Source organism: Venturia canescens, chromosome 3, assembly GCF_019457755.1.
Source record: "Venturia canescens isolate UGA chromosome 3, ASM1945775v1, whole genome shotgun sequence".
In the NCBI taxonomy this organism is placed as follows: Eukaryota; Metazoa; Arthropoda; class Insecta; order Hymenoptera; family Ichneumonidae; genus Venturia; species Venturia canescens.
The window spans coordinates 10,130,426-10,156,279 of record NC_057423.1 but is presented as its reverse complement, the minus strand read 5'-3'; the positions used below and the strand labels follow the sequence as shown (position 1 = coordinate 10,156,279).

Here is a 25,854-nt window from a genome sequence, read left to right as displayed (position 1 = left end):
TCCGAATTGATCAAGAAAAACAGTTTCTCGTAGTTTTTCTTTATTACGAAACGTTAAGAATTGCGCAAAGTTTTCCTCCTGATTTTTCATGCTCTTTGTTTACCATTTTCCACCCTTCTTTTTCTTCTTTTGCTGAACTTTGCGCTGCTGCTGTCGAGGTCCCGCTGGTTCGACGGCCGGGCTGTGTCGCGGGTTCGGCGACGGCTTCGCATTTACTGGCATTTTCGTTATGTCACTGTAAAAAAAATGGTGCGTCGTATGAATTTTATGACAATTTGTGCAATTTGGCTCGTGCAGGCTCTCGAAACTCACTACAAGTCACTCGCTCCTGCAGCCGCTCCCTGCGTGCCCTTCATCGCTGCATCCCTGTTTCTCCTGTCCCTCTTTTTCCGGAAACCACTTCTCTCGTGCCGCGGCAACCACCTCTCAGGATCCGGTCCAATACTTGGGTCGTAGTTTTTGGGCAGTTTGCCCTTGCGCTTACGCTTCTTACGTTTTTTTTGGGTTGAATCCGTTCCAGGTTTCCTAAAAAACGGTAATTATAGGATTAAAAATGTAAGTATCGAACTGCTTCAAGGAATAATTGCAAATTTTGAGGTCTAATGGTCGCAAAACTTGGAACGAAGCACTATTTTGGTGAATAGTTTCGGATTATTTAATCCACTTGCTGAGAGGATTACAAGAGAAGAATTTTACGTAGCGAAAATGAACTCTGGATTCTGAGGAATGTTTCATCTACTCCAAAGCAATGATTCTTTATCAACTAAACAATCTGGTTTACAAATATCAGTCTGCTGATGATGTAAGATTTCCAAGTGCAAAAATGTATGTGAAAAATTTGAATTTACCCAGGAGAAGGTTCGATCTTGCGTTTGACAACTTTAGTGCCAATGACCCAGTTGCTGCTCTCGAGACTATCGACGTCGGTGGTCTCGGCAAGATCATGAAGAGGTGGCAATTGTTTGGAAAGCGCTTGAGCCTTGGCGGGTGAGAATTGAGCATAAGCAATGACGAGTTGAGCGAGTGTTTTCTTGTCGGAGGGTGAGGCTTCGAGGAGAGCTTCAAGGCTTGCAGCGGCGACAGTAACTTCGCCCCCACGGAGATGAAAATCTGCAGCTTGTCGCCACAAAGTTCCTAGATTTCCAGTATTTTCCTTATTTTTCTTATAATAGTTAACCGCGTCTTTCAGCACGGACGAAGCTTTGTCGCGATCGTTCTCCGCCATATGCAAAGTCACCAGAGCACTCACGATCCCCGGAAGCGACTTATCTTTCTCGTTTAGATTTTCCAAGATCGCAATTGCTTTTTTCCTCTCGTTTTGACTCAGAAGCAACTGAATCGAAGCCAATTTTATTCGAAGCTCGTTTTCACCGGTCGCGTACCCCGACAACAAATCTGCAGCTTCACTCGCTTTGCCTTCTTTGCTCAACTGCACTGCTTGCACGAATGTTACATCTGCTGCCAGCTCAGGATGTTCTTTCACCAATTTTTTACAAAGCTGATGACAATGCTCGCTCTGAAAAACAATTTTTCATAAATGAAAACTATCCGCACTTAGCTTTCAAACATCACTACGAAAACACCATTTTTCGACTCATCTCAAATCTGAGGGTGGACGTTGTTTAAGGAAATGCAACATCATCGATATTCTTCCGTTTTTTCTTGCAACAGTTTCTTTAAGAAATTTAACTCTCTTACTATTATTTAGACAAAGTCTCTTGCAGGCTGGATTGAGTATTAACCCTTAGTGTGTATCTGGGGTCAGGTTGACCCCACAATTTTTTTCTCACATGAATAGCATTTACAGATGAGCATCTCATAAGTAAAACCCCCAATATTAAGAAATCGTTATCCCCTCTGTAAAAGTAGGGAGCATAGCCACTTCATACTCCAAAATAAATACGCTTTTTGGAACGGTTGCAAAGTGGACTATTTTTACCTTAATGCATCGACCCTTGTCTGTAAAACTCTGTAAGGATTTTTTTCAAAAGTCAAAATTTAATTTTTTACGAGAGATTTAACCGAAAAAGTGCTTTTTACGCGCACTATCAACTTTGAGCACGTTTTTCAACGATGAAAAAAGATTTTTTTGGAAATCCGACTTTGCAGCCTCAAAGTTGGATCAATTCACTGCAAAAAGTGACTAAACCTTTTATTCCGAAAAGCGCATAGTTACCGAGATATTCGATGTTAAAAATGACCTGGGGTCAAAGTGACCCCATGTGCACGAAATGTCTCGCTGTGAAAGTGTGCACACTAAGGGTTAAATTTTGCCAATTTACTTTCCAACAAAAGGGTGGTCGAACAAACGGATATTACAGATTTGCCTCGGATTAATTAGCTTCAATGGTAGTATACAAGAGTAAAGGGGATAAATAAAAGAGAAAAAATTACTTGATTCGTGTACATCGCAAGAAGACATTGATTGTAAGCGATGCTTCTTCTTTGCCTCGACGTGAGCTTGTGTTCGAGGCCTTCGTGAGTGGCGCTTTTCATTCTCTTTTTACTGTCGAAAACATTTTGATCTTTGTTCAAAGTTACGAGATTATTGCTCGCGACAGCAACGAGAGCAATATCGTCTGGTTTTGCTTTGAGCGCATTAGTGTAAAGAATCTGCGCTTCTTTCTCACGACCCTGGAGCTGCAAACAATAACCCAATTGCACGCGAATTATTCCGAGCTCATCTTCGATCTCGTCTTCCGGAATTCCATCCTCTTCCAAACTCTCTCTACACATTTTTTCTGCTGCTCGTAATTTCTTTTCAGCCTCCACGAGAATTGCTCGATCACCGTTGCTTCCTTGAGCCACCATTTTACATGCTGCATTGTATGTCAATTCGTAAGTGTGCTCACGCAATGATGGAACTTCTATTTCCTGTAAGTGTGAAATGTGTACATTTTTTTTAGAATTTTCTTTTTGTTTTGTACACTTTTTTCCTAGACCACTGACATTATTTCTGAATTTTTTTATGGAATATACATTGAGATAATATCTTAACGTTGATTTACCGAGCCATTGATCTGCAGGTTGACGAGAACTGCTGCGAGATTAGTTTCCCTCTCATCCTCGTAGTCGTCGTTAGAATTTTTAATGATGTCACGATAGACAGCGAAACATTCTTCATATCTTTCAAGACGATATAAAATCTGGGCTTTCAATTCCTTGATCTTGAGCGAAGGATTTTGTATGTTGTCAACGATTTTTAAGGCTTCGGGAACTTGATTAAGACGGTAAAGGCAATAAGCCCTTTCGAATTCAAAACTGCTGGACAAAACAACGATTGGTTAATGAAGAAGATAAATTTGAAAAGTTGATTTATTAACAAAATGAATCTCAAGGACTGTTCGATTCTTTCGTTTCAATATAGAATTTAATTGTTTTTTCTCACATACCTCGATTGCTTGGAATTTTTAATGATAAATTGAAGGGCTTCGTTGAACTTTGACAGTTGCAAAAAGCAAATGACTTTGCAATGAATGGCAGCTTCCTCATCTTGGGAAATTCCCAAAACTATAGACAATATTAAAAACAAAACATTCAATTTATTTCATTTGTTTATTTTGATTGTTTAACAGGTAAATATCTAAATTTTCGAGCTCCAAAGAGATTTTTGGTTATCACAAAAACACTAATCAACAATTCACAGCTCAATCAGACGAGTATATCATTAAGAAAAGAAACGAAGCTCACTTCGGTTGGCAGTTTTTAAAGCTCTTTCGTATTCTCCATTTCTTCCTAATTTACTTAATTCAGCGTAAAGAGTTGGAAGATTATTTTCTTTCGAAGCCATATTGGGCAATTACTCCAAAATTCTTCCACCGCCGCACTGTACACTGTACTTTTCTGATTGTTATTATCATGGTTCCAACACGACACTCCCCTTACTCAAGCGACAAGAGCGCTGCGGTCAGCGCCCCTGTGGGTTCGAGGATGATGTAGGGACCCGAATCCTAACCTACATTACCGACAAAAGTTATCCCGTCTCATATATATATTATATGTAAAATTTTTTCACCTCATCCGTACACTTGTCAGCGCCCTCAAATTGACTCATTTTTCTTCATTTTTTTCCATATATGTTCTTAACTTCCGTTACAATGGTCACAACGGACTGTTGTTCACCGACTATTACTTTTATTTAATGTTTAACAAATAATACATTTTATGCGGTGCCACCTTTCCAAATTTTCACATTTCTTCGGATACTGCGGATTTTCAAAAATCAGAGGCGAATGAATTTGAATAAATTTGCTATCACTAATTTTCTGAATTATAGAATATAGTTTAAATTTAAAGGTTTGCCCTAATAAGAATTTTAAACACCAGTAATATTTTACGGAAATCGCGAAAAATCTAATTTTCATCGATTTGGATTTCTTTGTGATGAATAATGCTGATAACACAATGCATGTACGAATGCATGAAAAGAATTTAAGATCAACAAAATCGGCATTTTTTGGTGCCGAAAAAATGGGTAAAAAATGTTCAACTGCAGTCGGAGTAAACGAAAACAGTTGGAGTGTAAAATGTAAAAATTGTACAAAAAGAATAGCAGCGATTATAAAATAAAAAAGTTAAATCTTTTAAAAACTCTGCTTAAAACTCAAAATTTTAATGTTGATGATCGGTTTGCAATTTCACACTAAAAATATCGAAATTGCACAGAGAATTTTTAATTTACATAATAATTAATTAATTTTTAATGTATTGAAAAAAAATGACTGAATAAAAATTTCGATTTGAATCGATGGAGACAAAAGGTGACCTGACAGAGTCGTGTACTTTCTCCTGGCATAAAAATGTGGAGGTGGACGTTCGAAAACGAACGGTGGGGACTGACGAACATTCTGTATATACTTCCACTTACTATACGCGTTAAGAAAAAAAATCAGGGTCCTAGCTTTCTAAGAACTTCACTGCGAGCCGTGAAAAAAAAACAACATTGCTCGAAAACTGGTCAAGAGTGAGTTCAGTTCCTGCGTAAGCGAGGAAAGGAATTCCTTTTTTTTCTTAACCGATTTTACAAAAAGGCCGAAATTCCCGGTGCATTCTTACGGGCGTTGTTTTCTTCCGAAAGTATCGATGATGATCTGTCATTGAGAGATTTTTTAGTACATAAATATGGTTCAGTGGGCAATGACGTGTGTAACGTTTATAACGGTTTGGACTAAGAGTGTCGCACTTTCTTTATTTGTTGTGTTCTGCGTTCAATATGGTGAATACAAAAAAATATTGTTATTATTATTTCAAAATACACGATACACATTATTCTCGTTAGAATGCAACAATGGCAGCCGTTCGAATTTTTTATCACATTTTTAACGTTGTTATTGTTTTGAGAATTTTTTAAAATAATCGGTTACTAACAAAATCATAAAAAATACAATCCACGGAATAGAACATTTTTGAACCTTTATCAAAACATTGGAAAAATATTTTTCACGTTCTCAGGCATTGAAATCACCGGCTACTCGTTATAAGAATCATACACGATAAAGTTTGCTTCATTTTGTTAATAAATAAAGTAGATAACAACAATAGCATAAAAGCTATTTTGAAATTTTAATAAATGTTTGCTATTTTTTTATTCGTTTGTACAAAATTCCGAGATCGATAAATAGCTCGAATGTCGAATTTTTTATTTTATTTGTTATTCTGACCTTGAAGAACACTCGTGGGTCTGAGAGACCCAAAAATAGTCAAAAAATTAGGAATTACTTTTCAAAAATCGATTTTTTGGTTACAATGACATTTTATTAAAATTGTTCGTTTTTTTTTCTTTGTTTCCAAGACTTACGATTTTGTTTTGTTTTTAAATGAAGCAAGTGGACAAGAAGAAAAAGAGGAATACAGAGGAAAATATCTCGGAAAATTAAACTCTTATCATCATCAAGTCTCAGGAGACGTTTATGCCGTTGACGAATTTACTCTTCTATTGACATCGTTCAATTACGATGGAAATGGAGCTGATACATTTTTCTGGGCTGGTGCAGCGAATCGTCCTGGTCCTCAGGGTTTTATTATACCAGACGAATGGGGAAAGTGAGTAACTGATGTCAAAAAATACTCAAATTTTTATATTTTCAGCTCAGTGGATTTGAATAATGAAATTTCAGGACAAATGTTCTTGATCGATACTTCAACAAAGATTTTACATTGACATTGCCGGACAATAAAAAGATAACGGACATTAAATGGTTCGCTGTTTACGATCTCTCCAATCAGGTAAGTTTTTTTCATTTGAATTTTCATCAACTTATTTAATTATTTAGGAAAAATCTTTGAAAGTCTTTTATGTGATTTGCTCCGTCATTTTTCTCTCTTATTACAAATTTTCTATTTTCAACTTGTCGACAAAAACATCTGTGTCACTACTTGGATTATAATTTGATTTTTATGCAGAATACTTTTGGAGATGTTTACATCCCTGAAGAATTTGATCCACCAGCTCCCCAGTCGATAACTGGACTGACCAAACGATCCCACGGTGTGAGCTCCGCCTCGATCGTTATTCTTGATTCCAAAACTATTAGCATCCACAATTTTGAGTACGATGGCCAAGGTGCTGAAACTTTCTTCTGGGTTGGACCCGGCCCCCAACCTTCCAGCAAGGGGAGCAAAGTTCCTGACGAGTATGGCTAGTGAGTAAACAGCATTTGTCAAGATTTTCCATGATTTTTATGTTTAATAGAGATTTTGTCACTGAATCTTCGATGAGTGCATTTCCATTATGGACCATTTTCTACGTTTTCAAAAAACGAAGAGAATGGTGTACAATTAAATCTCTTTAATACTTACAGAGAAGTTTTTGTGCTGAAGAGAAGATCGAGATGTTTTTCTATGCAATTTCAGGGTTTGTGTTCAGAAAAATACAATTTTTCCCTTCCCATAGCTTGGATCCACTCCACGAGTACAGAGTCGAAGACGTCGTTATCCAATTGCCAGGAGAAATGACTGTTTTCGATATTGATTGGCTAAGCATTTATGATTTGTCTACAAAAACGAATTTTGGCTCGGCGATCATCCCTGATGGATTGAACGTGCCACCTTCGTTGGTCAAAGTGAGTCAAAGTCTGAAGAATCAAATTCAATCATGATGAATTGATTCACTACATTTTTTAAACAAAAACTGCTTTTGTAGGTACAAAAACACGTTCAAAGCCTGCCAAATTGTGTGCAACTTCACAAAAAATATCAAGTCGCTTGGGAAATTTTTGGACCACAAATCACTATCCAATTGGCTGGACAAGTTGGTAAGAATTTCACATTTTTTTTTCCTAAATACATAGCAAGTAACGAAATGACCGACTCGAGTAATTACATCAATAAAAGTATTTTCACAAACGATGATGAAGTTTGAGGAAGAACGATCATTTTGACCTTTCGACTCGATAGGTGAGGATGAATACATGGCCTTCGGCTTGTCCGGATCCGAAGAAAAGAGTCAAATGGAAGGTGCTGACGTAGCAATCGCTTACATGGATGGTGTACGAGGTTATGCAATGGATTACAATATCACGGCCAAAGCCCCTGTAAGTTAGGAGAAAAAATTATAATTTTTCGGAGCGCCAACCTTCTGCGGTCACTCGAAGTCTAGACGATCCCAATTTTTTCGTACCAAGCGTCTTTTCTTTACCAGACTTACACCTCCATGATTTTTTGTACCTTCCTTTCATAAAAATTATAAAATTACGATTTTTTAAGTTCAAGATTGAATATCGAATTGAAAAAATATTGTATTTGGAAGAAAGCGAATGGTGCTCTTATTTAATGAAAATTTGAATTTTCAGTGTGGCAAAACTCTTGGGCAATACAAAGGCGTTTGCAAGGACGAGCTCGTCGGTGGATTAGACAACAATCAGCTGTACACAGCCGTACGAGAGAATGGAATAAACATCATAACGTACCGACGTACATTAATTTCCTGTAAGCAAAAAAAAGAGTCGAATTAGAGTATCTAAAACAGATTGGGAAGATTTTTCATGGCGTTTTTATGATTCAGCGGATCCCGGAGATCAAGAATACCCGATTGACCGACCGGTTTACGTAATTTGGGCTCTGGGACGACTGGACGAGAACAAGGAACCAAATTTCCACGATTACTATCCAAAAGGCAATCTCAAATTGGAACTCAATCGCAACGAGCCTGAAAACACTTGCATGGATTTCACTGAAAATGATAGAAAATTGCGAGAGGTTTGGGAAAAAGCAGAAATATTTGACAAAAGCATTCGAAACTTCGATGCTACGATCGGACCATCGGGAGGAAAAAGAGGATATCAAGGAATGACAGGTATCAATCATTCATTAGAATTATAAATCCTCCGAGGGAAAATGAAATAGAGAAAATAAATAATTACTATTCCTACCAAATGCAAACCAAATCGAAATTCAAATTCATTCAAAACAAAAATAAAATCCTCAAATTTGAAAGAAAAGTACAACAAAACATTTTCGTGTGAGTAAAAGGCTGAGCAGTTGTTCATCGAATTCGTTCACAGGTTTAACAACAATGGGTCTGGCTTGGTATATTAACGGCCAGCTGATACCAGAGTTGTATCTGCGGCGAGGTTTGACTTACAGCTTCCACGTACGAGGAGGAAATAATCCACACAGTCCAAATCTTTATCACCCCCTGATAATAACTGACGAGCCTCACGGTGGTTACGACAGACTGAGTGACGTTGGCCAGAGCAGAGTGAGAGTTTTGGCAGGTGTCGAGTTCACGAGGAGAGGGCGACCGCGACCGACAGCTGGTTCGTTTGGTCATTCGATTTTCATCAAAGAAAGAATTGCGCTGATCATCTCTTGAGCTTTGCGTTTTAAATGTATTCATTTTTTCAATTCTCAGTCGGTCCTTTGTGCCTGAGCAAGCACAACGCACGAGACAGAAGATTGGACGATAATTTCCAGACTTTCAAAAAGTTCAATAGAACTTTAATCACTGTGTGCGAACCAGGCGATCCAGGACTCCTCGAGGTGACTCCAAACTCCAGCTGGCCCGATGTCGTTTATTATAATTCTTTCACGCACTCGAACATGGGCTGGAAAATTCACGTCGTCGATTCCTACTTGAGGGTGGCAACGAGCGAAGCGATCACGATCACGACAGGCTCTCTTATTCTCCTCACGACCGTGGCCTTTTGGCTCACTGTGTAAAGGATAGAAAATTAGGATAAGAAAATTGCTCAATATCTTCGAGTTGCGCTTGAAACTCGAAATAAATTGTTGAGTCTCGCGAATGACTTACCAAATTGTCGCTGCTTGTCGTGCCAATGTGTGATTTCCTCTTTTTTCTCTTTCATCGACACTACACATACAGTCAGATCGATTCATTTATTCCTTAAGTATTTATTCGTTAAGATTGAGCGGGAGAAATAATTCCATGACAAATTTTTACGTCCTGACCTTTTTACTCCTCCATTTCGTATTTCTCAGAATAAATAAAAATTCACGTAAGCGTACTAAAAAATTCGTGCATTCTTAGACGTGATCAAACTCCAATGGGATCCAAATCTCATTGACATTTTTCGGCTTTACTCTGTAAACTAAAATGGAACTTTGAACATATAGTTCGGTGAGAATGTGTAATGCATTAATTTTAGTAGATATGTTAAAACTCTAATGTATAATTTTCTCCATATAAAGTGGATTTCACTCTGGGATTTGTAGAAAAATGTCGACTCAAAAGTTTGGAAAGAAATAAGAAATAAAATTATTCGTTCGACCCAAAGGGATGAGGGTACTATTCATAAATTTCAATCAATCATCACCGACCATAGATTTTTCACCTTTCATCATTATTCGATACACAAAAACGCTTCGATCATAAATTCAACAAAACTTAAGATTATGATATTACGAAATAGTACGTATAGTATCACAACTGGGCTGCTCCCGGATTTTCGTGCTATAACAATTCATTGAATATCTTACGGACGGTTTGCGACGATGAAATTTGGTCTAAATTGGCCGAGATTATTGAAATACATTAGTATTGCTTGATTTTAAGTGACGACAAAATTTGTCAACTAGAAACAAAAATCGTATTTATTCTCGTTACCTCCCAGCGATTTTGCTTGGAAGGACGAAAATCTGAAATTCGGCAACAATATTTCACCGTAGGCAGTCTCGTATTAGCTACTCACAATTTCACTATATTACAATGATTCATTAATAAAGTATTAACTCGGACATTTCCGTACGATAATATGTTCAAGTAGCTGTAAAATATTTCGTTTCTAAAACTCGATTGTCTACTCAAATTGGTGTTAGTTATTTAGAACGTTATGGAATATAATGATGAATACAGTTTTCTCTTTTCCATGGATTTCATTCATCGAAGTCTTCATTTAATGGAGTCACTGGTCGCATCCAGTAGCAAAAAATTTTCAGACTTGGTGCGATTGATATATGGACCAAGATTGTTTCAATGGTAATCCCGAACAAAGGAATGAAAAATGATGAATGACCGTCGATCGAATGATAACAATGTGTTAAAAATTCTTTATTATCGAAACACTCTTCAGACGCAGCTCTTACGAATCGCACTGCATTTCAACGTGAGAATTAATCTCGATAATTAAAATTCATAGTATGAAAATTTTTTGTAGTTTAATTTTAGTCACGATGAAATTGTAAAAAGTGGTGGAGTGCAACTGGCAACTGGTCACACGAAATTCCATACTTGAATATTACTTGAGCGGCGTGACACTGCAGTGACATGTAATTCACAAGATTTACAGTGTTGTGAGGATTTTGAGAAATGAGAGTCGCCGGACTGTCGCCCGCTTTGTTCGGCGTGTCCAGATGAGCACCGTGATCCAGCAGCAGTTTTATCAACTGAAAAAAAATGAATTCAACGATCAAACAGTAAAATTGAAAAAAAAATTTATCATTTTCCATTTGTATCATTTTTGCTGAATGTGTTTAAGAAAAAGAATTTAATTTTTACCATTCGCCAAAATTTTTTAGAATTTGTCGTTTTCTAGGGAAGTAAAATTCTTACCGGATTAATGAAATTGTAAGCATTGCTCGCGACGTGAAGAGGCGTGGACCGGAACTCGTTCCTGGCATTCACGAAAGCTCCACACACGAGTAGCATTTTTACGACGTCGAGATCCGGAAAAATAGTCTGAAGTAGGCCAAATCGAGACGAGTTATTAATTCAACGTTCGTCGATCGTTTCTGGGGTGGCAAAGTTTCAACACTAAAAAATTGTACCTGCACATCGGCGGCAGTGAAATAGCTCGAATTAATGGTATTCAATCTCGAAACGCAAAGATGCAATAGCGTGTCCTCCGTTGAAGCCGATCTGGGATTTTGCTTTACCAAATCATGAACCAATTGTCGCGCTTCGGCCTGTGTCTCGCTCGTTCTCGCCGTTTTCACCAATAAATATATAAGGTGAGTTACGCACTTTAATATTTTGTTGTAACTGTCACGTTGTCGTTTGTGTACTGGACGCATCTGAAATTTTTTAATCATTGAAAATTTAGTATTTTTAATGTGTTTATAATTTTAGTATTGTATTTTTCTATTACTTAAGATTACGAAATGGTTTTACTTCAAGTAATTTTCGCGCCGCTCCCAATCGGCTCGTAAGTAATTTAAAGACTGCGACAACGTCTGAGAATCGAGGCTCCTCTTTGTCACGATTGCGATCCGCTACTTGCAGCATTTGTTCATTCAAATTGACCATTATCCGCACTAAGGCTTGAGCGGTGAAACAAGTGTCGGTGCAAAGAATCTGCTTGGGTGAGGGAAACAGTAATAATTATTATCATCAACGAAAACATAAAAAATATTAAATTTCGGAGTCACGTTTCGTTATTGAAAGTACTCGATTTTTTAAGTCCGATTTCGTTGGTAGTCAGACATGTTAATGATTTTTGGAGTTAAGAAGCGTACCGAATGTTTGAGAACGCGAGTTTCCAGGGCTTGTCTCCAAAGATCGATGCAGTACTGATACCTGAAAAACATTCATTTTTTACACCAACACAATGGATGTAACATTTTTCATAAGAATATACTCTCCACTGAATAATAATTTTGAGATTTTACCTTAAAGCGTCAGCATAAGCGGCTCCACGGTACATGAGCCTGAAAACCGTGTCTTTATGGTCTTCGCCCAATACTCTCTCGCAAATGAGAAGACTTTGAATACGAATGGCGTCTAAATCGTGAGCAATTGCGTTGAGCTCCGCAAACGTTGAAAATTCCGTAGCGTAACGAAAAGTATCGCGTTTTGGCATTACTGGCCTCTTTGGTAATGGATTACCGTTGACAGTATTTGCGTATCGAATTTCCATTCCTTTTCGCCAATATTCCAAAGCTTTTTGGGTGTCGTAGTGCTCGTCGAAAAACGTCGAGCCCATAAGCTCGTTTGCATCGGCTAATTTCTCTTGCGAGTAAGATACATTTTCCACTGCGATTAAAGCATAATCAAAATTTTAGAAAAAATGAATACTCTAGGTGAAAAACCTGATGAATTTTAAGTAAAAATTCACAAAACAATATCACAGAAAATGAGGAGTGAAATTTACCTAAATAATCGAAAATTTGTGTTGCTCCTTTGAGACAAGCTGTTTGTAGAGCATCTTCACCGTGCGACGATTTTGCATAAGGATCAGCGTTGTGATCAAGCAAAAGTTTCATAGTTTCAAATCTGTGTTCTTGAATAGCATAATAAAGAGGTGCGTTATTTTGAGCATCACTAGCGTTAACGTCAGCTCCGTGCTTTATAAGAAATGTACAGAGTTCTACGCTTTGAACAGAATTTATTAAACAGGATCCGCCGTTGTAGTTGGGTTTAAGAATGTCTGCTCCATGTTCAACGAGATATTCCACGATTTCTACAATTGAGAAAACCATCAAATAGAACAAAAAATTATGGAGGTTCAAACTGGTAAATTTCACTTTAATATTCCATTAACCTTGGGGACGAATCAGTGAATTTATTTCAACAGAGAACAATAATAAATCGATTGCAAAACCTTGATGTGGATATTCAAATCCTCGCAACTTGACCCAGATTCCTGACCCACAAATACAACTTTGATAGCAAGAAAAATACAAAAATAGAATTTTACCAAGGCGCGTCATGTAGCAGACAGATCTGACAGGGGTCGATCCTGAATCCGAGACAGCATTGATATCAGCGCCATGACGGACGAGACATTTGACGACGCGCAGTTGTCCTGAAACTGCTGCACACCACAGAGGTGTAACACAATGAATGGATCTATCTTCAGGCATTTCATAGATTCCTCTTTGTTCTACATCCGCATCACAGGTCGTTATTAAATATTCAACTATTTCAACATTTCCTCTTTTTGCTGCTAAAAAAAGTGGAGCACAGTCGTCTTTCAAACGACTTACTATATCTTTGCGCACAGCTTTTTTGTATTTTTCCAACCGATTGCGAATTGAAAATGATAGTCGAGCTCCTGGTGCTATGAATTTGCATTCTTTCACCAGATCTTTGTATAATTGATCCATTTTGTTAGCTGCACTTATCTGTGTTGCAGAATATCATTGAAAAGTCGCTATCTCGTCTCACTGCAATTGTGTCAAAAAAATACTATTATGAAAAATTTATGCATGAACAAATTAATGTTGTTTAGATCAAATTCACAATTAATTATTGACTTCCAAAGTTTTCAGCGTACAAATCTTTTATTTACTTTCATTAAATAAATCGTATCTATAAATTGATCAATGTTAAGTAAACGATAATAGTTTTTTCTAATATTTTATAAATGATTTGTTACTAAAGAAATCAAATTACTAGTTTTCTGAGATGTAACCAAAATGAAATTCCGAGTATAACTTCATAAGAAAATTAACTTGAAAAAATTTCATATTTAATTCGATTTATATAAAAATGATTGAATTGTGTGCGTTTATTAAAATGATAACAATGGAAACTACAGTATTATGATAGGAACGAGTGATTTTTCACCAAAATAATAAAAAACGTCTATACCGTCACGACACGAAATGTAAACTGCATAAAAACACCTAGGATTCCGCTAAAAGCGACGCAAAACGAATGACTGACGTTATTCAGCCATAAGTGGAGAATGTAACAAAGAGTACTTGGGGCAGGTTGTTCCAACTTCTAGGTAGCTTATCTCTGTAGACCTTTAACTGTCAGATAGGCTTACCTATAGTAGTTGGAACAACCCGCCCTTGTTCATATAAAGATACCTCAAGTACAAAGGAAATGTGTACGGCTGTCAAGCCAATACTGTTCAATTCAAATGATTGTCAACTTTTGGTAACGACTTAGAAAAAATGTTCTCTTAGCGAGGACAAAGGAGATTTATGCTCGGATCGTGAAACTTTTCTTTCGCGTACATATTGTTGAGAAAATGCACAACGCACATTCACACGAGTTTATTATTAGCATTTTTCGTACGACATTTATAACCTTCGCGGACAACTGTCCTTTTGTCCGGACGATAAAACGAAATCCAAAAAATTCTCGCCAATGCCATCCAGTGTACACGAAGAATTCTCACGAAAACAATTCACAAGCAAAGCTTTATAATTACCCGATCGAAGTTTCAATACTGTTGTTTTGCTCCTTGAACTGTCAGATTGTCACCGATGACCGAAGCACACACTATTCTGTGCCCGTTGCATTCTAGAGCGCGTATATATTCTAATAAAATGACAGCAGCATTTGTATGCTCGATCGTCGTGAACGCAAATAATTGATACCATTCTGGGATTATATCAGATTCAAATACGAAATGCAATAATGATTCGATATGTTTCATCATCACATGCGTCTATAAAATTTTACTGATATTTGGCGCGAAAAACAAAAATTTTAAAACCCCGTCGCGAGTGCGTCCATATTATTTTTTTTATAGAACATCCAAATGATGTCAATAAACTGCTCTTCAAAAATATATATATGTATATACACATACGCTCGTATTTTGCGAGCTTTCCCATATATATTTCTTCTTATAGCTATCATTCCCATGGTAGTTCCCATTTTGCTCGTCCGTAACGCTACTATCGCGATTGCGCACACGTGCCAGCGATTTATAACCTCAAAACGTACTCTGCCCAAAGTCCCAAAGTATATGAAATCAATTGGCAGTGTTAGAATAGTTATAAAATAGAAATTTTTATTAATCCTTTTTAGGATTTGAGCTTCAGTATGGTTCGTAAAAAGATTGACAACCGTATACGAGTTTTAATCGAAAATGGAGTTATCAGTGGACACAGAACAATGTTCGTTATTGTTGGAGAAAAAGCGAGGGATCAGGTAGTTTTTTCGAAAAATTTTGAACCCGTGATCAAACGGAAAAAACATTTTTAGCACGAAATGGAAAAATGATTACATTGGAATGAAAATCGATGAAAAATGACAATCAATTTTTTGTTTTCAGGTTGTTCTTCTCCATCACATGTTATCGAAATCCGTCGTTAAAGCACGACCCTCCGTTCTATGGTGTTATAAAAAAGAGTTGGGGTTCAGTAGCCATCGCAAAAAACGTATGAAATCCATTCAGAAAAAAGTTAAAGCAGGGAAACTTGATGTCAACGAGGACGACCCTTTCGAATTGTTTGTTGTATCAACAAACATCCGTTACTGTTATTATAACGAGACACATAAAATTTTAGGAAACACATACGGAATGTGTGTCCTTCAGGTACAAAAATGATTTAAACTAGTTGAATAATTGATTTTTTTTCACTTCTAGAGTCATTTTCTGCTTTAGGACTCTTAAATTTAGTTTTGCTTTATAAACCAGTCTCTTTGATGTTCGAGATTCAACTTTTGCTAAAAAAATATGTTACCAATCATTGATTTCAAATCCATATCAACATATTGGAATTTCAAGTTGGATTTAAATGAAATAGGATTAAAAATTAATTATTCTTTCAAAGGATTTTGAAGCTCTCACACCAAATCTCTTGGCTCGTACTATAGAAACTGTGGAAGGTGGAGGAGTGATAATATTACTGTTACAATCCGTTACGTCTTTGAAAAAATTGTATACAATGAGCATGGATGTTCATCAGCGTTTTCGGACCGAGGCACATCAGGTACAGAATTTTAACCAATTTCATTGAATTTTTGCAGGTATTCATATTATAATATTTGCCTTAATTCTCATGGGATAGTTTTCCACAAAAATGGCTTCTTTCAAATTTCAGGATGTAGTCTGTAGATTCAACGAAAGATTTTTATTGTCCCTTGCTTCTTGCGACCGTTGTCTCGTTGTGGATGATCAACTACGAGTTTTACCAATATCGTCGCAAAACTTGAAAATAGAAGCCCTGCCAAAAGGTGAAACTACGAGCGAGGAACAAGCTGAGCTTGAAACGCTAAAGGAAAGTTTCAAGGACACACAGCCAGTTTCATCACTGATAAACTGCTGCAAAACGGTTGATCAGGCCAAAGCTCTTCTCAAATTCATCGAAACGATATCCGAAAAGACTTTAAGATCAACCGTTTCGTTAACCGCGGCGAGAGGTCGTGGAAAATCTGCGACTCTTGGTCTCGCCATCGCCGGAGCTGTCGCTTTCGGATACTCGAACATTTACATCTCAAGTCCAAGTCCAGAAAATTTGAACACGTTGTTCGAGTTTGTTTTCAAAGGTGACTCGAAATATTGGTTGTTTAAATCAAATGAAATTATCGACTTTTTAACTTGATTCATCAAATTTAAAAAAAATTTTATTCCCCTACCAAATTGAAGGTTTCGATGCTCTGGCTTACCAGGAACATCTCGATTACGGCCTGGTTCAATCAACAAATCCAGAATTCAATAAAGCGACTGTCCGCGTCAACGTTTTTCGAGATCACAGACAAACGATCCAGTACATCCATCCAACGGACGTACACAAATTGAGTCAAGCGGAATTGCTCGTAATTGACGAAGCAGCAGCGATTCCGCTGCCTTACGTCAAAGCGATGCTCGGCCCTTATCTTGTTTTCCTTTCCTCGACGATCAACGGCTACGAGGGTACAGGACGTTCTCTTTCTCTCAAATTGTTGCAACAACTGAGATCTCAAACTACCACACCGAATCATCAGGATAAATCCGACAAATCGAAATCGGAAAAATCTCTTCTCGGTCGACAACTTTACGAGCTTACGCTCGACGAATCTATTCGTTACAAACCCGGCGACGCCGTCGAAGAGTGGCTCACAAATTTACTCTGCCTCGATGCCATGACTCACGCGCCGATCCTTTCCGGATGTCCACCGCCCGACATTTGCCAATTGTATTATATCAATCGAGATACTCTTTTCTCGTATCACAAAGCCTCAGAGTTGTTTCTTCAAAGACTTGTCGCACTTTACGTCGCTTCTCACTACAAGGTAAATGAATTCTTACAACAGAATCGGAGGAGACATCCATTTTTGTCGTTGAAAACTCCTTTTTTGAATAATTTTCGATTTTCGTTGTTTTTCATTGAAAAATTTCTTGTTTGCATTATTCCAGAACTCTTCCGTTTTGTAGAGTTTTTTTCTGCAATTACTAAAATCTGTAGAGCTGGGGTTGACAAGACACGTTTTGACTATGAGAATCTTGGGTTAGATTCATAATAACAATTTAACAATCTCATTTTTCCTTCTTCTAATTGAATTGTGCTTTTTCATTTTAGAATAGTCCAAACGATCTCCAAATGATGTCGGACGCACCAGCTCATCACCTCTTCTGTCTCCTTGGCCCGGTCGATCCCAACAGAAAATCTCTGCCCGAAATTTTGGTGGTTATACAAGTATGTCTGGAAGGCGAAGTCAGCAAAGAAACGATAGCCGATGGATTGGGACGGGGACGAAGAGCCGCAGGTGATCTTATACCGTGGACAATCGCGCAGCAGTATCAGGACAATGATTTTCCAAGATTAGCTGGCGCTCGGATCGTGCGTTTAGCTACGCATCCTGATTATCAAGGCGTACGATACATTTTCGCATATTTTTGTCAACGAAAATTTTTCAATCTATAAATTTACTAGTTTTACGATAACATTTTGCAGATGGGTTACGGAAGTCGAGCTATGGAATTACTCAGACAATATTACGAAATGAAAATACCGAATCTCGATGAAAAATCTGACGAGGCAGCGAGCACGGAAATTTCTCGAATTGCGGACGAACATTTGGACCTTCTCGAGGAAACAATCGGTGAAAATTGTCAATTTTTATAGAGCTCGTTGAGTGAAAGGAATTGAATTGAACCAAAAAACATTTCTTTAAATTACATTTTTAAATGGGTGTCTAACAATTATTTGGATTTTTTTCCAGAACCCAGAGCATCTCTGCCACCACTTCTGCTCAAATTGACTGAACGACGACCCGAAAGTTTGGACTACATTGGCGTGTCTTACGGACTGACGGAGCCTCTTTTAAAATTCTGGAAAAGATCAAACTTCGTTCCGGTTTATCTGAGGTTTGCTCTACTTTCTGTGTCCTTGAATAAAATCATCAAATCCGAGAATCCTAGCGATCAATTTTTTTATTCCACATCAAATTTAGGCAAACTGCAAATGACATAACTGCTGAACATTCATGCATAATGCTGTGCAAAATCGTTTCGGACGAAGACAAAGACTTTGGATGGCTCGAGGCTTATTGGAAAGATTTTCGACGAAGATTTACTACCCTTCTGTCGTACTCTTTCAATAACTATTCCCCGTCTTTAGCTCTCGGGATTCTCACGAATAAAGCTGTTAAATCTACGAACACAGGTCGGTTCAAAACTGATTAGGAATAAAAAAAAAATTGTTCTCGAATAAAAATGTTTCTATCATTTTATCCTGGTTAATTGGTAATTATTTGATGTCAAAGTGCCAGGAAAAACTGTTTCAATAATTCTATTTACTATTTATAATTTGAATTCGAAACTCTGAAAAAAGCTTTTATTAATCAGCATCGGAAATTCTTTTTCAGTTATCAAAAAAGAAATGTTGGACGCATTCTTCACGCCTTACGATCTGAAGCGTTTGGGAATGTACAGTAATAATATGGCTGATTATCATTTGATAATGGATTTGTTGCCGCCTCTGGCACGTCTGTATTTCCTCAATTTGATGGGAGAGACGCACTTTTCACCGGTTCAAGCGGTATGTAGCCTATCACGAATTCTGCGACTCATTTTCCCCCCTACAATGGATTTGATGGTTTCAAAATTCTTTTACAAATTAAATCTCGAATTACATTTGCCCCTAGTTTTCGAAATAATTGTGGTAATTTTTCAGGCAATACTTCTCGGGCTGGGTCTTCAACACAAAACGGTGGACAAGCTCGCGGAAGAATTGGATTTGCCATCGTCACAATTGCTCGGTTTGTTTAACCGAGTTGTACGAAAGTCGATGCAATTCCTGAACGGCGTAGCCGAGGAATTTGTTGAAAGTACGATGATGAGAAGCGAAAGATCAAACGACGAGATACGTGTCGATGCGGAAAAGGGAAAAAGCATGAACGCCGAGTTGGAAGCCGCAGCTAAGGTGAAATTTTCTTGAAAAATTCGACAATTTGTGACTTTAGTACTTTTGTTGGCAAATCAATTGCAATCAAGCGAATTTCTCTCGCAGGAACTTCAAGCCAAACAACGTGCCGAATTAGCCAAATTAAAACAGGAAAATTTGAAGCAGTACGCGATAAAAGGCACCGACGAAGATTGGGACAACGTTCTCAAAAGCAATTCCAGCAAATCTCTCATCTCGATAAAGAGCGGTGAGAAACGTGCCAATGTATCAATGAACGATGCGCTCGATGAAATTTCCGGGGGCGATCGAAAGAATAACAAAAAGAAAAAACGATTTTCTAAAGGATGACAGTGCGATTGTTCAATTTTAATGAAAAACTGTACAATATAAAGAATATCATAACAACAACAAAAAACATATGCTGTTTTTTTAAATAAATATATACAGAAAACAGTTTTTTTTTGTACTTTCCATCAGAACTGGTCATTCCTCAAAAAAGTTGTTATCCGCTATGTATTTTATACATTGACAAATAAGATTTCTTTCGTGTTGTATGGAGCGAGATAAAAGTCGTTGCAGCAACATCAAACGTTTCTGACTGTAATGTCCATTATTGTTGTTAATATTGCGGGGTTGTTCCTTTCTCAGTGGTTTTTCTGATTTTCTCGTAGAGTTTTTTCGATTTTTCACTTTCACTTCGAGCTTTTTCTCAGCTATTTTTGGCTCGCTTATCGTGGCCTGCTCCAAAGATTCTTGGACTTTCGGAGCTTCACTCGCAGGTGGAATTTCCACTTTTAGTCTCTTGATCGGAATTTCTTCGGGGGCCTCGTCTATGAACGAAAAAGATGAAAATTCTTATAGGCGCGATTAGAAAAAATTGGAAAAAATGTACACGAGCATTTTTGGGAATTTTAATCGATTTTTGAAGTGAACAAAATTTTCTAAAAAAACCTAATTTTACCTTCTTCAGAATCACTGCCATAACTCGCCATCAAACTGGCGAGGCCAGATTTGTTTTCAATCACTGGAGAAACTTTATTTTCCACGAGGATATTTTCCTTTTGAGGTTTTTCTGGTGTTGGAGGAAGCGACTCACTGCATTGAACTGGAACATTTTCATCTTCGTCGTCAGAAATTTGGCACGTCACATGAAGAAACTCGTCGTCCTCCATTTGTTCAATTTCGGGCTCTTCATCTTCATTCTCATCAACGATTTCACGCAATTTAGCTGTGGGAGTTCGTTGAATTTTTAAAAATTACATAATCCCTTATTCTTTTTATTGAATCTTGTTATTCTAACGTGACAAATAAATGTGCAATAATTCACTTTCGGGTTGTTTTTTTAGTACAAGTATTTAATTCGAACGAGAACTGACCTGTTCCAGAAAACGGACGTAAACCCCTGTACAATTGAACTTCCGGTTCGGTTTCCACGACAGACTCCTTGGTCCTCCGTTTTCGAGTCTTTCGTCTTCTCTCACGCACAGGTTTTTTCAATTCGCGATCATTTTTTTGTCTCTCGATAATTTCACCCCTTTCAATCTTTTCCAAGCGTTCAGCTTTCTTCGCTTCCACGACGGCTTTGGTCGGATATTTCCTGAGATAAAAAATCTATGAGAATTTCACATTGAGCAGAAAGAACAAGAAAACTTACTTCTTTCTTTCCATAATCCATTTTTCGATATCTTCGGGTGTAGAAATATGTTTAATTCTGTGATAAAGACCAGTGCGATGCTGCATCTGAACGTGCTTTTCGACGAGCTTAGGATGCGCCGAAAATGTGCATCCGTCGATGTCACACGTTGTATGAGTTTCCACGTGTCTCCGAAGCAAATCGGACGTCTCGAACTCACGATCGCAAACCTCGCAATATCGGCTCGATGGATCGTCTTCATCGATGTCATCTTCCGAGCTCGTATACGTCTCATCCCTCTGGTCATAAGGCTCTTCGTTGTCGTCTTCGTACAAATGCGCCTGCAAATGTTTGCTTGAAATTTTTTCGTTACTCGGGACGATTGGCACAAGGATAGATTCGGCTTGTTGTTTTTTATCTTTTAGTTGATTTTTTCAAAACGCAATTCTTTTCCTTTACAAAATAAAAATGTTAAGCAACCGGCGATTGTGGGACAACAGTTTTGTGTTAATGAAAAGTTTGCTAGAAAATAGTTTTTACACTACAAAGTAATAATTAACAATGATCGAATCTGTGTGCTTTGTTGAGACAGACACGAACCTTAATTCATGTATTCTTCTATAGGCAAATTCGGTGAGTTTTCAAGAGGCATGACTATGATTTCGCATGAACTGCGATAATGTTGTTTTCGTGTTTGAATAAAACATTTACTCTTTTTATCGATAAAAAAAAGATTACCCATCGTCGTACCTCTTTAACCCATTTACTGGCTTTAAGAAGAGAAGTAACACTTTCGTTAGAACTTGTAGAAATATTATTTATTTTTGCAATATGAATTTTAGTTACAAATTTATGATTTTATTTTCATTCTGTTTCATATTTTTATATGATTTATCGGTTTCCGTTGATGCAATGGTACGTAACGAGTTCAAGATCAGTATGATAGTCGATTTGATAAAGAGGGGAGGAAAAATCGTGTGGAATATTGAGTGGCATGTAAAATTAAAACTGATGGATTCAAGCACACGAGAGAAAGAGAGAGTGAACTGAGTTCCTGATAATTAGGATCGTGTTTAAAGCTACGTGTTGTTTTTTATTCTCTGTACTCGTTAAATAAATCTAATTTAAATATTTCTCAACGTTTTCATTCGTTATACAATGCTATGGCTATGCGAGTACCGGTGAGGGAATGTTACGGCACGATAAACACTGTATAATCTACTTTTAAATGAAAGTTATTAATGAAAAACGCTTGAAGAGAATCTCAACAATAAATCCAAGTTTTGGAATAATCTCTTAATTTTTGTTCTCATCCAAGACCCTTTGGATCTCGTACAGTAAATTTTACAACATTACAAGCTTCGTTCAAATTAGGATATATTAAAAAAAAGAATGAAAGAAAATAAGAAGAAAAAAAAACAAAGATAATTGAAGGAACCGAGAAACAAATCGATCACATTGTTTTCCCACTATTACAAGATTCTCGTGTAGGAGACATTGTGACAATATTATAAGTGGCGCAATAATTAACTCGACGTTCGATAATGTACATTTTTTTGCTTATTTAAAAGCAACGAAAAAAGGATTTGCTTTTTGTTCGTTATTTCACTAATTTCTAATGCATTTACAAATTGATTAATTTAATGCGATACTGTCCCTTGATCGCAAGGACTGAAAAGAATATACATAAGTTTGGAAAGAATGTGAAAAAAAATATGAAAAATACAGAAATACTTTTGTGAAATAAAATGAATATAATAAAAGAGAAACACGATGTCGTTGGTTTTGATCTTTTGTTTTGTTTTTCATTTAGAATATATATGCAATTTTCTTTTACTTCGGAGAGAGGAGGGAATTAGCCTGAAGCTTTAAGACTGAGCCTGTATGCTGGAAGGCTGAGTCTCCTCCTTAAGCCCATTATTGTCAGTATTCTCGGGCGTATTGGCGCAACCGTTGCTTTCGATTTTCTCAGTATTTTCGGTATTCTCATTGTCAGTATTATCGGTACTTTCCATATTCTCACTTTTCTCAGGACTTTCACTTTCCTGAACACACGTGGGATCAATTGTATTATCTTTGTTTTCTGATTTCTGACCACCCTGTAACCAAAGCAACCCATCAACCAACATTTTTAATACAACAAACAATCAAAACAAATGGAATTTACAAATTTTCAAATGTTTCCTTTCAACGATCAATGTAACGAGTACTCTGCAAACGTTTTTTTTTTTTTTTTTCATTTTTTCTCAACTTTATGTTTCATTCGACTTTTTAATTGTTTTCAGAACTCAACTCAATTTTTCGACCTATTTCTTCAGGATTCAACACAGGTTTTGAAAAGTTTCCAAGATCCAAACTCGGGATACGGTCTTGGGAGGGTTTTGTGAAAGGAGTTGCCAATTTTGTGGGACTTTTGGTGTTAACATGCACAAAAATGTTTTTATCATACTTACCTATTATTCATGGAATGCAACATAATTTATTGCATCAGAAATGATAAAGCGGGTCACGTTGCATTTCATGAATATTTGTTTCAGTACATAAATGTACAAAGATGACTTATAAACTTGAAAATCTTTGCAACTTGGGACAAACCTGCTCAGGATTTTTGGCCAAATATTCATTCTTCGCGTCTCTGATCATTCGGGTAACTTTGTTCCTCAAATCCTTAAACTCCTCCCACTCTTTGGCATCCTTATTTTTTCTCCCTTTGGCATAGAGTTTATTCTTTTTTTGTATCTCGTTTCTGATTTCATCCGTCATCCAAGGTTTTTTCATTTCCAGCTCCTAAATCGCATTCATAAATTATCTTTAATTGTTTAAATTCAAAGTTCATTAGAATCATTGATTGTTTTATTCGCAAATAAAATTCCAGGGCAAAAAAGATTTCGAATAGTTTCTATAAAAAACAGTCATGAATGAGAACTTTGATCTACAAAACATTACGATTCGCTAAGAAATTCTTGTGTTTACAATCACCAGCTTAGTAAGAGGCACTTTGAAAAGTTTTCAAGTCTCATTTTTATGCTCTAATGAACCAAAAAAGTTTTTTATACTAAAAAGTGTTGAAAATTTTCTACTTCCGTGGGCCTCTTTCATTGACACAAATTCAAAGTGATTTTCACCATCATTTTTAGTGTACAAGAGAAAACCAGAAATGGTTGAAGACCACTAAAATATTACCTCCAATTTGATGACTTTTTTAGCGATGTTGATGGCTTTCATTTTGATATTGCCGTTGCCCATTGGAAATCTTGGTCGCATATGCGGCAGACCTTGTGGCGGCAAAATACCTCTGGGTCCGGGTCGAATGATGGGTCCTCGGGGACCCATAACTCTGGGACCCATGATGGGTGGCATTAGAGGAGGAACTCCACGGCCTCGAGGACCAAAAAGGGGTGGTGGGCCGTTGGGTCCCATCATGGGAGGACGAGGCCTCGGTGGCATCATCCTCTGACGCATGGGAGCAAAAAGTGGAGGGCGACCCGGAGGGCGTGCCATTCGCAAGGGTATTGGAGGCCTCCCGCCAAAACGCGGCAGTGGCGGTCGCATTCCCACCGGCGGCATTCTCGGCCCGAGTGGTGGACCCCGATTTAGAGGACTCATTTTCGTTAGACCGATTAAAGCCCAAAAACCCCCCCCGGCAATTCGATTCTTTGTTGTTGTCGCGAATCACCTACGCATTAAATTTAATCGCATTAAAAACTCACCCCCAAAGCGCCACCGGCGCGACTACGCCGAAAACACGACAGCACTTCCTTCCAAGCATGCTTTTCAACGTTCACGCATATACACTTGATATCAATCTCTTATTTACCTGCTTTTGTTTCAGATTCTTCGATATTTTAACCCTCCAGCATTTCACCTATTTTCTAACACGTTGTTCAGACACTTTTTCACTGATAATCGGGTATTATACTTTTCTTTCTGTACACTCGAATGTTTGTTAATTAATAATAATATAGCACTGGAAATCACGTCACAGAACACGATTCTCAACAACGCGATGTACGCGAATATAGATTTCGGAGATTTTTGCACCATCTATTTCTTCATGGAATACATTGCACAAAGATGGCTGAACGCATGTACGAGCAACGGTACGAGGGGGTGTCAAACTTGTCTCGTTACAGGCCAGTCATCGACTGCTGATAACAAAACCGGATTTAACACTTTTTCTCCATATTTTTGAGTTTTCGCGATTATTTTTGTACCAAAATTGAATTGCGCCATATATCTGAAGATACTTAATACAACTGCTGGCAAAACAATAATTGAACATAAATGAATTTTTCATAAATACCGGAATCAATTCGTATTTTCTTTGGTTAGTTCTGAATTCCGCCGATAGACATTTCACCAAAACTCCCTAGGGACGGTCAGATTTTTTTTGGTCAAAAAAAAAAAATTACGTACGTCAGTAATATAACTGGTCTTTTAACAACAGGGCTACCAATTAACTTAATTCAAATTCAGTTTGAATTAATTTTAAAGAAAAATTAGTACGTTTATTTTTAGCTACATTTTATTCGATAGTACATGAACGCGAGAGTTGAAAAAATTGTCGTCGTTCAGATGGTTTAGAAGTTTTCGAAGCAAATTATACGGTTGGTAAAAAATTATCGTAGCGGGGTGCATTTACACCCCTGTTAAATCAATAGTACAACTCGGAGCGAAATACGACGAATACCAGTGGCAGTGCATAATTTATAAGAAGGAAAACTATTGGTGCGAACTCGAGGGAGAAAGTTTGC

The 25,854-nt window shown here is 37.3% G+C and overlaps 5 protein-coding genes across 15 annotated transcripts; 2 read left to right on the top strand and 3 right to left on the bottom strand.

Annotated features, from left to right (window-relative positions):
* Positions 1-23: 23 nt before the first annotated feature.
* On the bottom strand, positions 24-3,869 carry Srp72 (signal recognition particle 72). 2 transcript variants are annotated; one of them, XM_043413961.1, is made up of 7 exons: positions 3,691-3,869; positions 3,393-3,510; positions 3,009-3,264; positions 2,395-2,874; positions 849-1,516; positions 313-525; positions 24-235 (listed from the first exon to the last, which is right to left on the bottom strand). In XM_043413961.1, exons 1-7 carry the CDS (start codon positions 3,788-3,790, stop codon positions 100-102), a joined length of 1,971 nt encoding a protein of 656 aa, XP_043269896.1. In that variant the 5' UTR covers positions 3,791-3,869; the 3' UTR covers positions 24-99. The 2 variants fall into 2 exon arrangements, with proteins under 2 accessions (XP_043269896.1, XP_043269897.1); XM_043413962.1 differs by having other exon boundaries at positions 3,009-3,261; positions 3,691-3,868.
* A 979-nt stretch (positions 3,870-4,848) lies between these two features.
* Positions 4,849-10,322, top strand: knk (protein Skeletor knk). The gene is made up of 11 exons (XM_043415085.1): positions 4,849-5,215; positions 5,823-6,042; positions 6,117-6,225; positions 6,403-6,641; positions 6,893-7,061; positions 7,142-7,253; positions 7,396-7,532; positions 7,791-7,926; positions 8,003-8,293; positions 8,502-8,756; positions 8,852-10,322. Exons 1-11 carry the CDS (start codon positions 5,122-5,124, stop codon positions 9,157-9,159), a joined length of 2,070 nt encoding a protein of 689 aa, XP_043271020.1. The 5' UTR covers positions 4,849-5,121; the 3' UTR covers positions 9,160-10,322.
* Positions 9,782-14,911, bottom strand: m-cup (mann-cup). Of its 9 annotated transcripts, none has more exons than XM_043415089.1 (10): positions 14,559-14,910; positions 13,381-13,560; positions 13,092-13,208; positions 12,546-12,854; positions 12,064-12,427; positions 11,911-11,971; positions 11,567-11,749; positions 11,224-11,469; positions 11,009-11,134; positions 9,782-10,842 (listed from the first exon to the last, which is right to left on the bottom strand). In XM_043415089.1, exons 2-10 carry the CDS (start codon positions 13,466-13,468, stop codon positions 10,621-10,623), a joined length of 1,716 nt encoding a protein of 571 aa, XP_043271024.1. In that variant the 5' UTR covers positions 13,469-13,560; positions 14,559-14,910; the 3' UTR covers positions 9,782-10,620. The 9 variants fall into 9 exon arrangements, with proteins under 9 accessions (XP_043271024.1, XP_043271030.1, XP_043271028.1 ...); XM_043415095.1 differs by having other exon boundaries at positions 13,092-13,205; XM_043415093.1 differs by lacking the exon at positions 14,559-14,910 and adding an exon at positions 14,423-14,445.
* Positions 14,912-15,028: 117 nt separating this feature from the next.
* On the top strand, positions 15,029-20,797 carry l(1)G0020 (RNA cytidine acetyltransferase l(1)G0020). 2 transcript variants are annotated; one of them, XM_043415083.1, is made up of 13 exons: positions 15,029-15,286; positions 15,411-15,674; positions 15,913-16,071; positions 16,183-16,627; positions 16,728-17,353; positions 17,641-17,934; positions 18,016-18,163; positions 18,284-18,428; positions 18,515-18,726; positions 18,929-19,101; positions 19,237-19,485; positions 19,573-19,714; positions 20,438-20,797. In XM_043415083.1, exons 1-13 carry the CDS (start codon positions 15,179-15,181, stop codon positions 20,449-20,451), a joined length of 2,979 nt encoding a protein of 992 aa, XP_043271018.1. In that variant the 5' UTR covers positions 15,029-15,178; the 3' UTR covers positions 20,452-20,797. The 2 variants fall into 2 exon arrangements, with proteins under 2 accessions (XP_043271018.1, XP_043271017.1); XM_043415082.1 differs by lacking the exon at positions 20,438-20,797 and having other exon boundaries at positions 15,031-15,286; positions 19,573-19,920.
* LOC122408362 (uncharacterized) lies at positions 19,813-25,172 on the bottom strand. Its single transcript, XM_043415096.1, has 7 exons — positions 24,918-25,172; positions 24,284-24,776; positions 23,696-23,887; positions 21,122-21,441; positions 20,844-21,064; positions 20,429-20,695; positions 19,813-20,297 (listed from the first exon to the last, which is right to left on the bottom strand). The coding sequence occupies exons 2-7, from the start codon at positions 24,704-24,706 to the stop codon at positions 19,951-19,953; spliced, it is 1,770 nt and encodes a 589-aa protein (XP_043271031.1). The 5' UTR covers positions 24,707-24,776; positions 24,918-25,172; the 3' UTR covers positions 19,813-19,950.
* Positions 25,173-25,854: the final 682 nt, after the last annotated feature.

Bases quoted from the DNA above. Each gene is read 5' to 3' on its own strand.
- Srp72 (XM_043413961.1), bottom strand. From the start codon at position 3,790: ATGGCTTCGAAAGAAAATAATCTTCCAACTCTTTACGCTGAATTAAGT. The intron at 3,511-3,690 runs GTGAGCTTCGTT...TATTGTCTATAG, and splicing joins TTTAAAAACTGCCAACCGAA to TTTTGGGAATTTCCCAAGAT. The intron at 1,517-2,394 runs GTAATTTTTTCT...ATTGTTTTTCAG, and splicing joins TTGCGATGTACACGAATCAA to AGCGAGCATTGTCATCAGCT.
- knk (XM_043415085.1), top strand. From the start codon at position 5,122: ATGGTTCAGTGGGCAATGACGTGTGTAACGTTTATAACGGTTTGGACT. The intron at 7,254-7,395 runs GTAAGAATTTCA...TCGACTCGATAG, and splicing joins CCAATTGGCTGGACAAGTTG to GTGAGGATGAATACATGGCC. The intron at 8,294-8,501 runs GTATCAATCATT...ATTCGTTCACAG, and splicing joins AGGATATCAAGGAATGACAG to GTTTAACAACAATGGGTCTG.
- m-cup (XM_043415086.1), bottom strand. From the start codon at position 13,500: ATGGATCAATTATACAAAGATCTGGTGAAAGAATGCAAATTCATAGCA. The intron at 11,972-12,063 runs GTAAAATCTCAA...AATGTTTTTCAG, and splicing joins GCTTATGCTGACGCTTTAAG to GTATCAGTACTGCATCGATC. The intron at 10,843-11,008 runs GTAAGAATTTTA...ATTTTTTTTCAG, and splicing joins CTTACAATTTCATTAATCCG to TTGATAAAACTGCTGCTGGA.
- LOC122408362 (XM_043415096.1), bottom strand. From the start codon at position 24,706: ATGAGTCCTCTAAATCGGGGTCCACCACTCGGGCCGAGAATGCCGCCG. The intron at 21,442-23,695 runs GTTTGTCCCAAG...AAACATTTGCAG, and splicing joins TGGCCAAAAATCCTGAGCAG to GCGCATTTGTACGAAGACGA. The intron at 20,696-20,843 runs GTCAGTTCTCGT...GAACTCCCACAG, and splicing joins ACGTCCGTTTTCTGGAACAG to CTAAATTGCGTGAAATCGTT.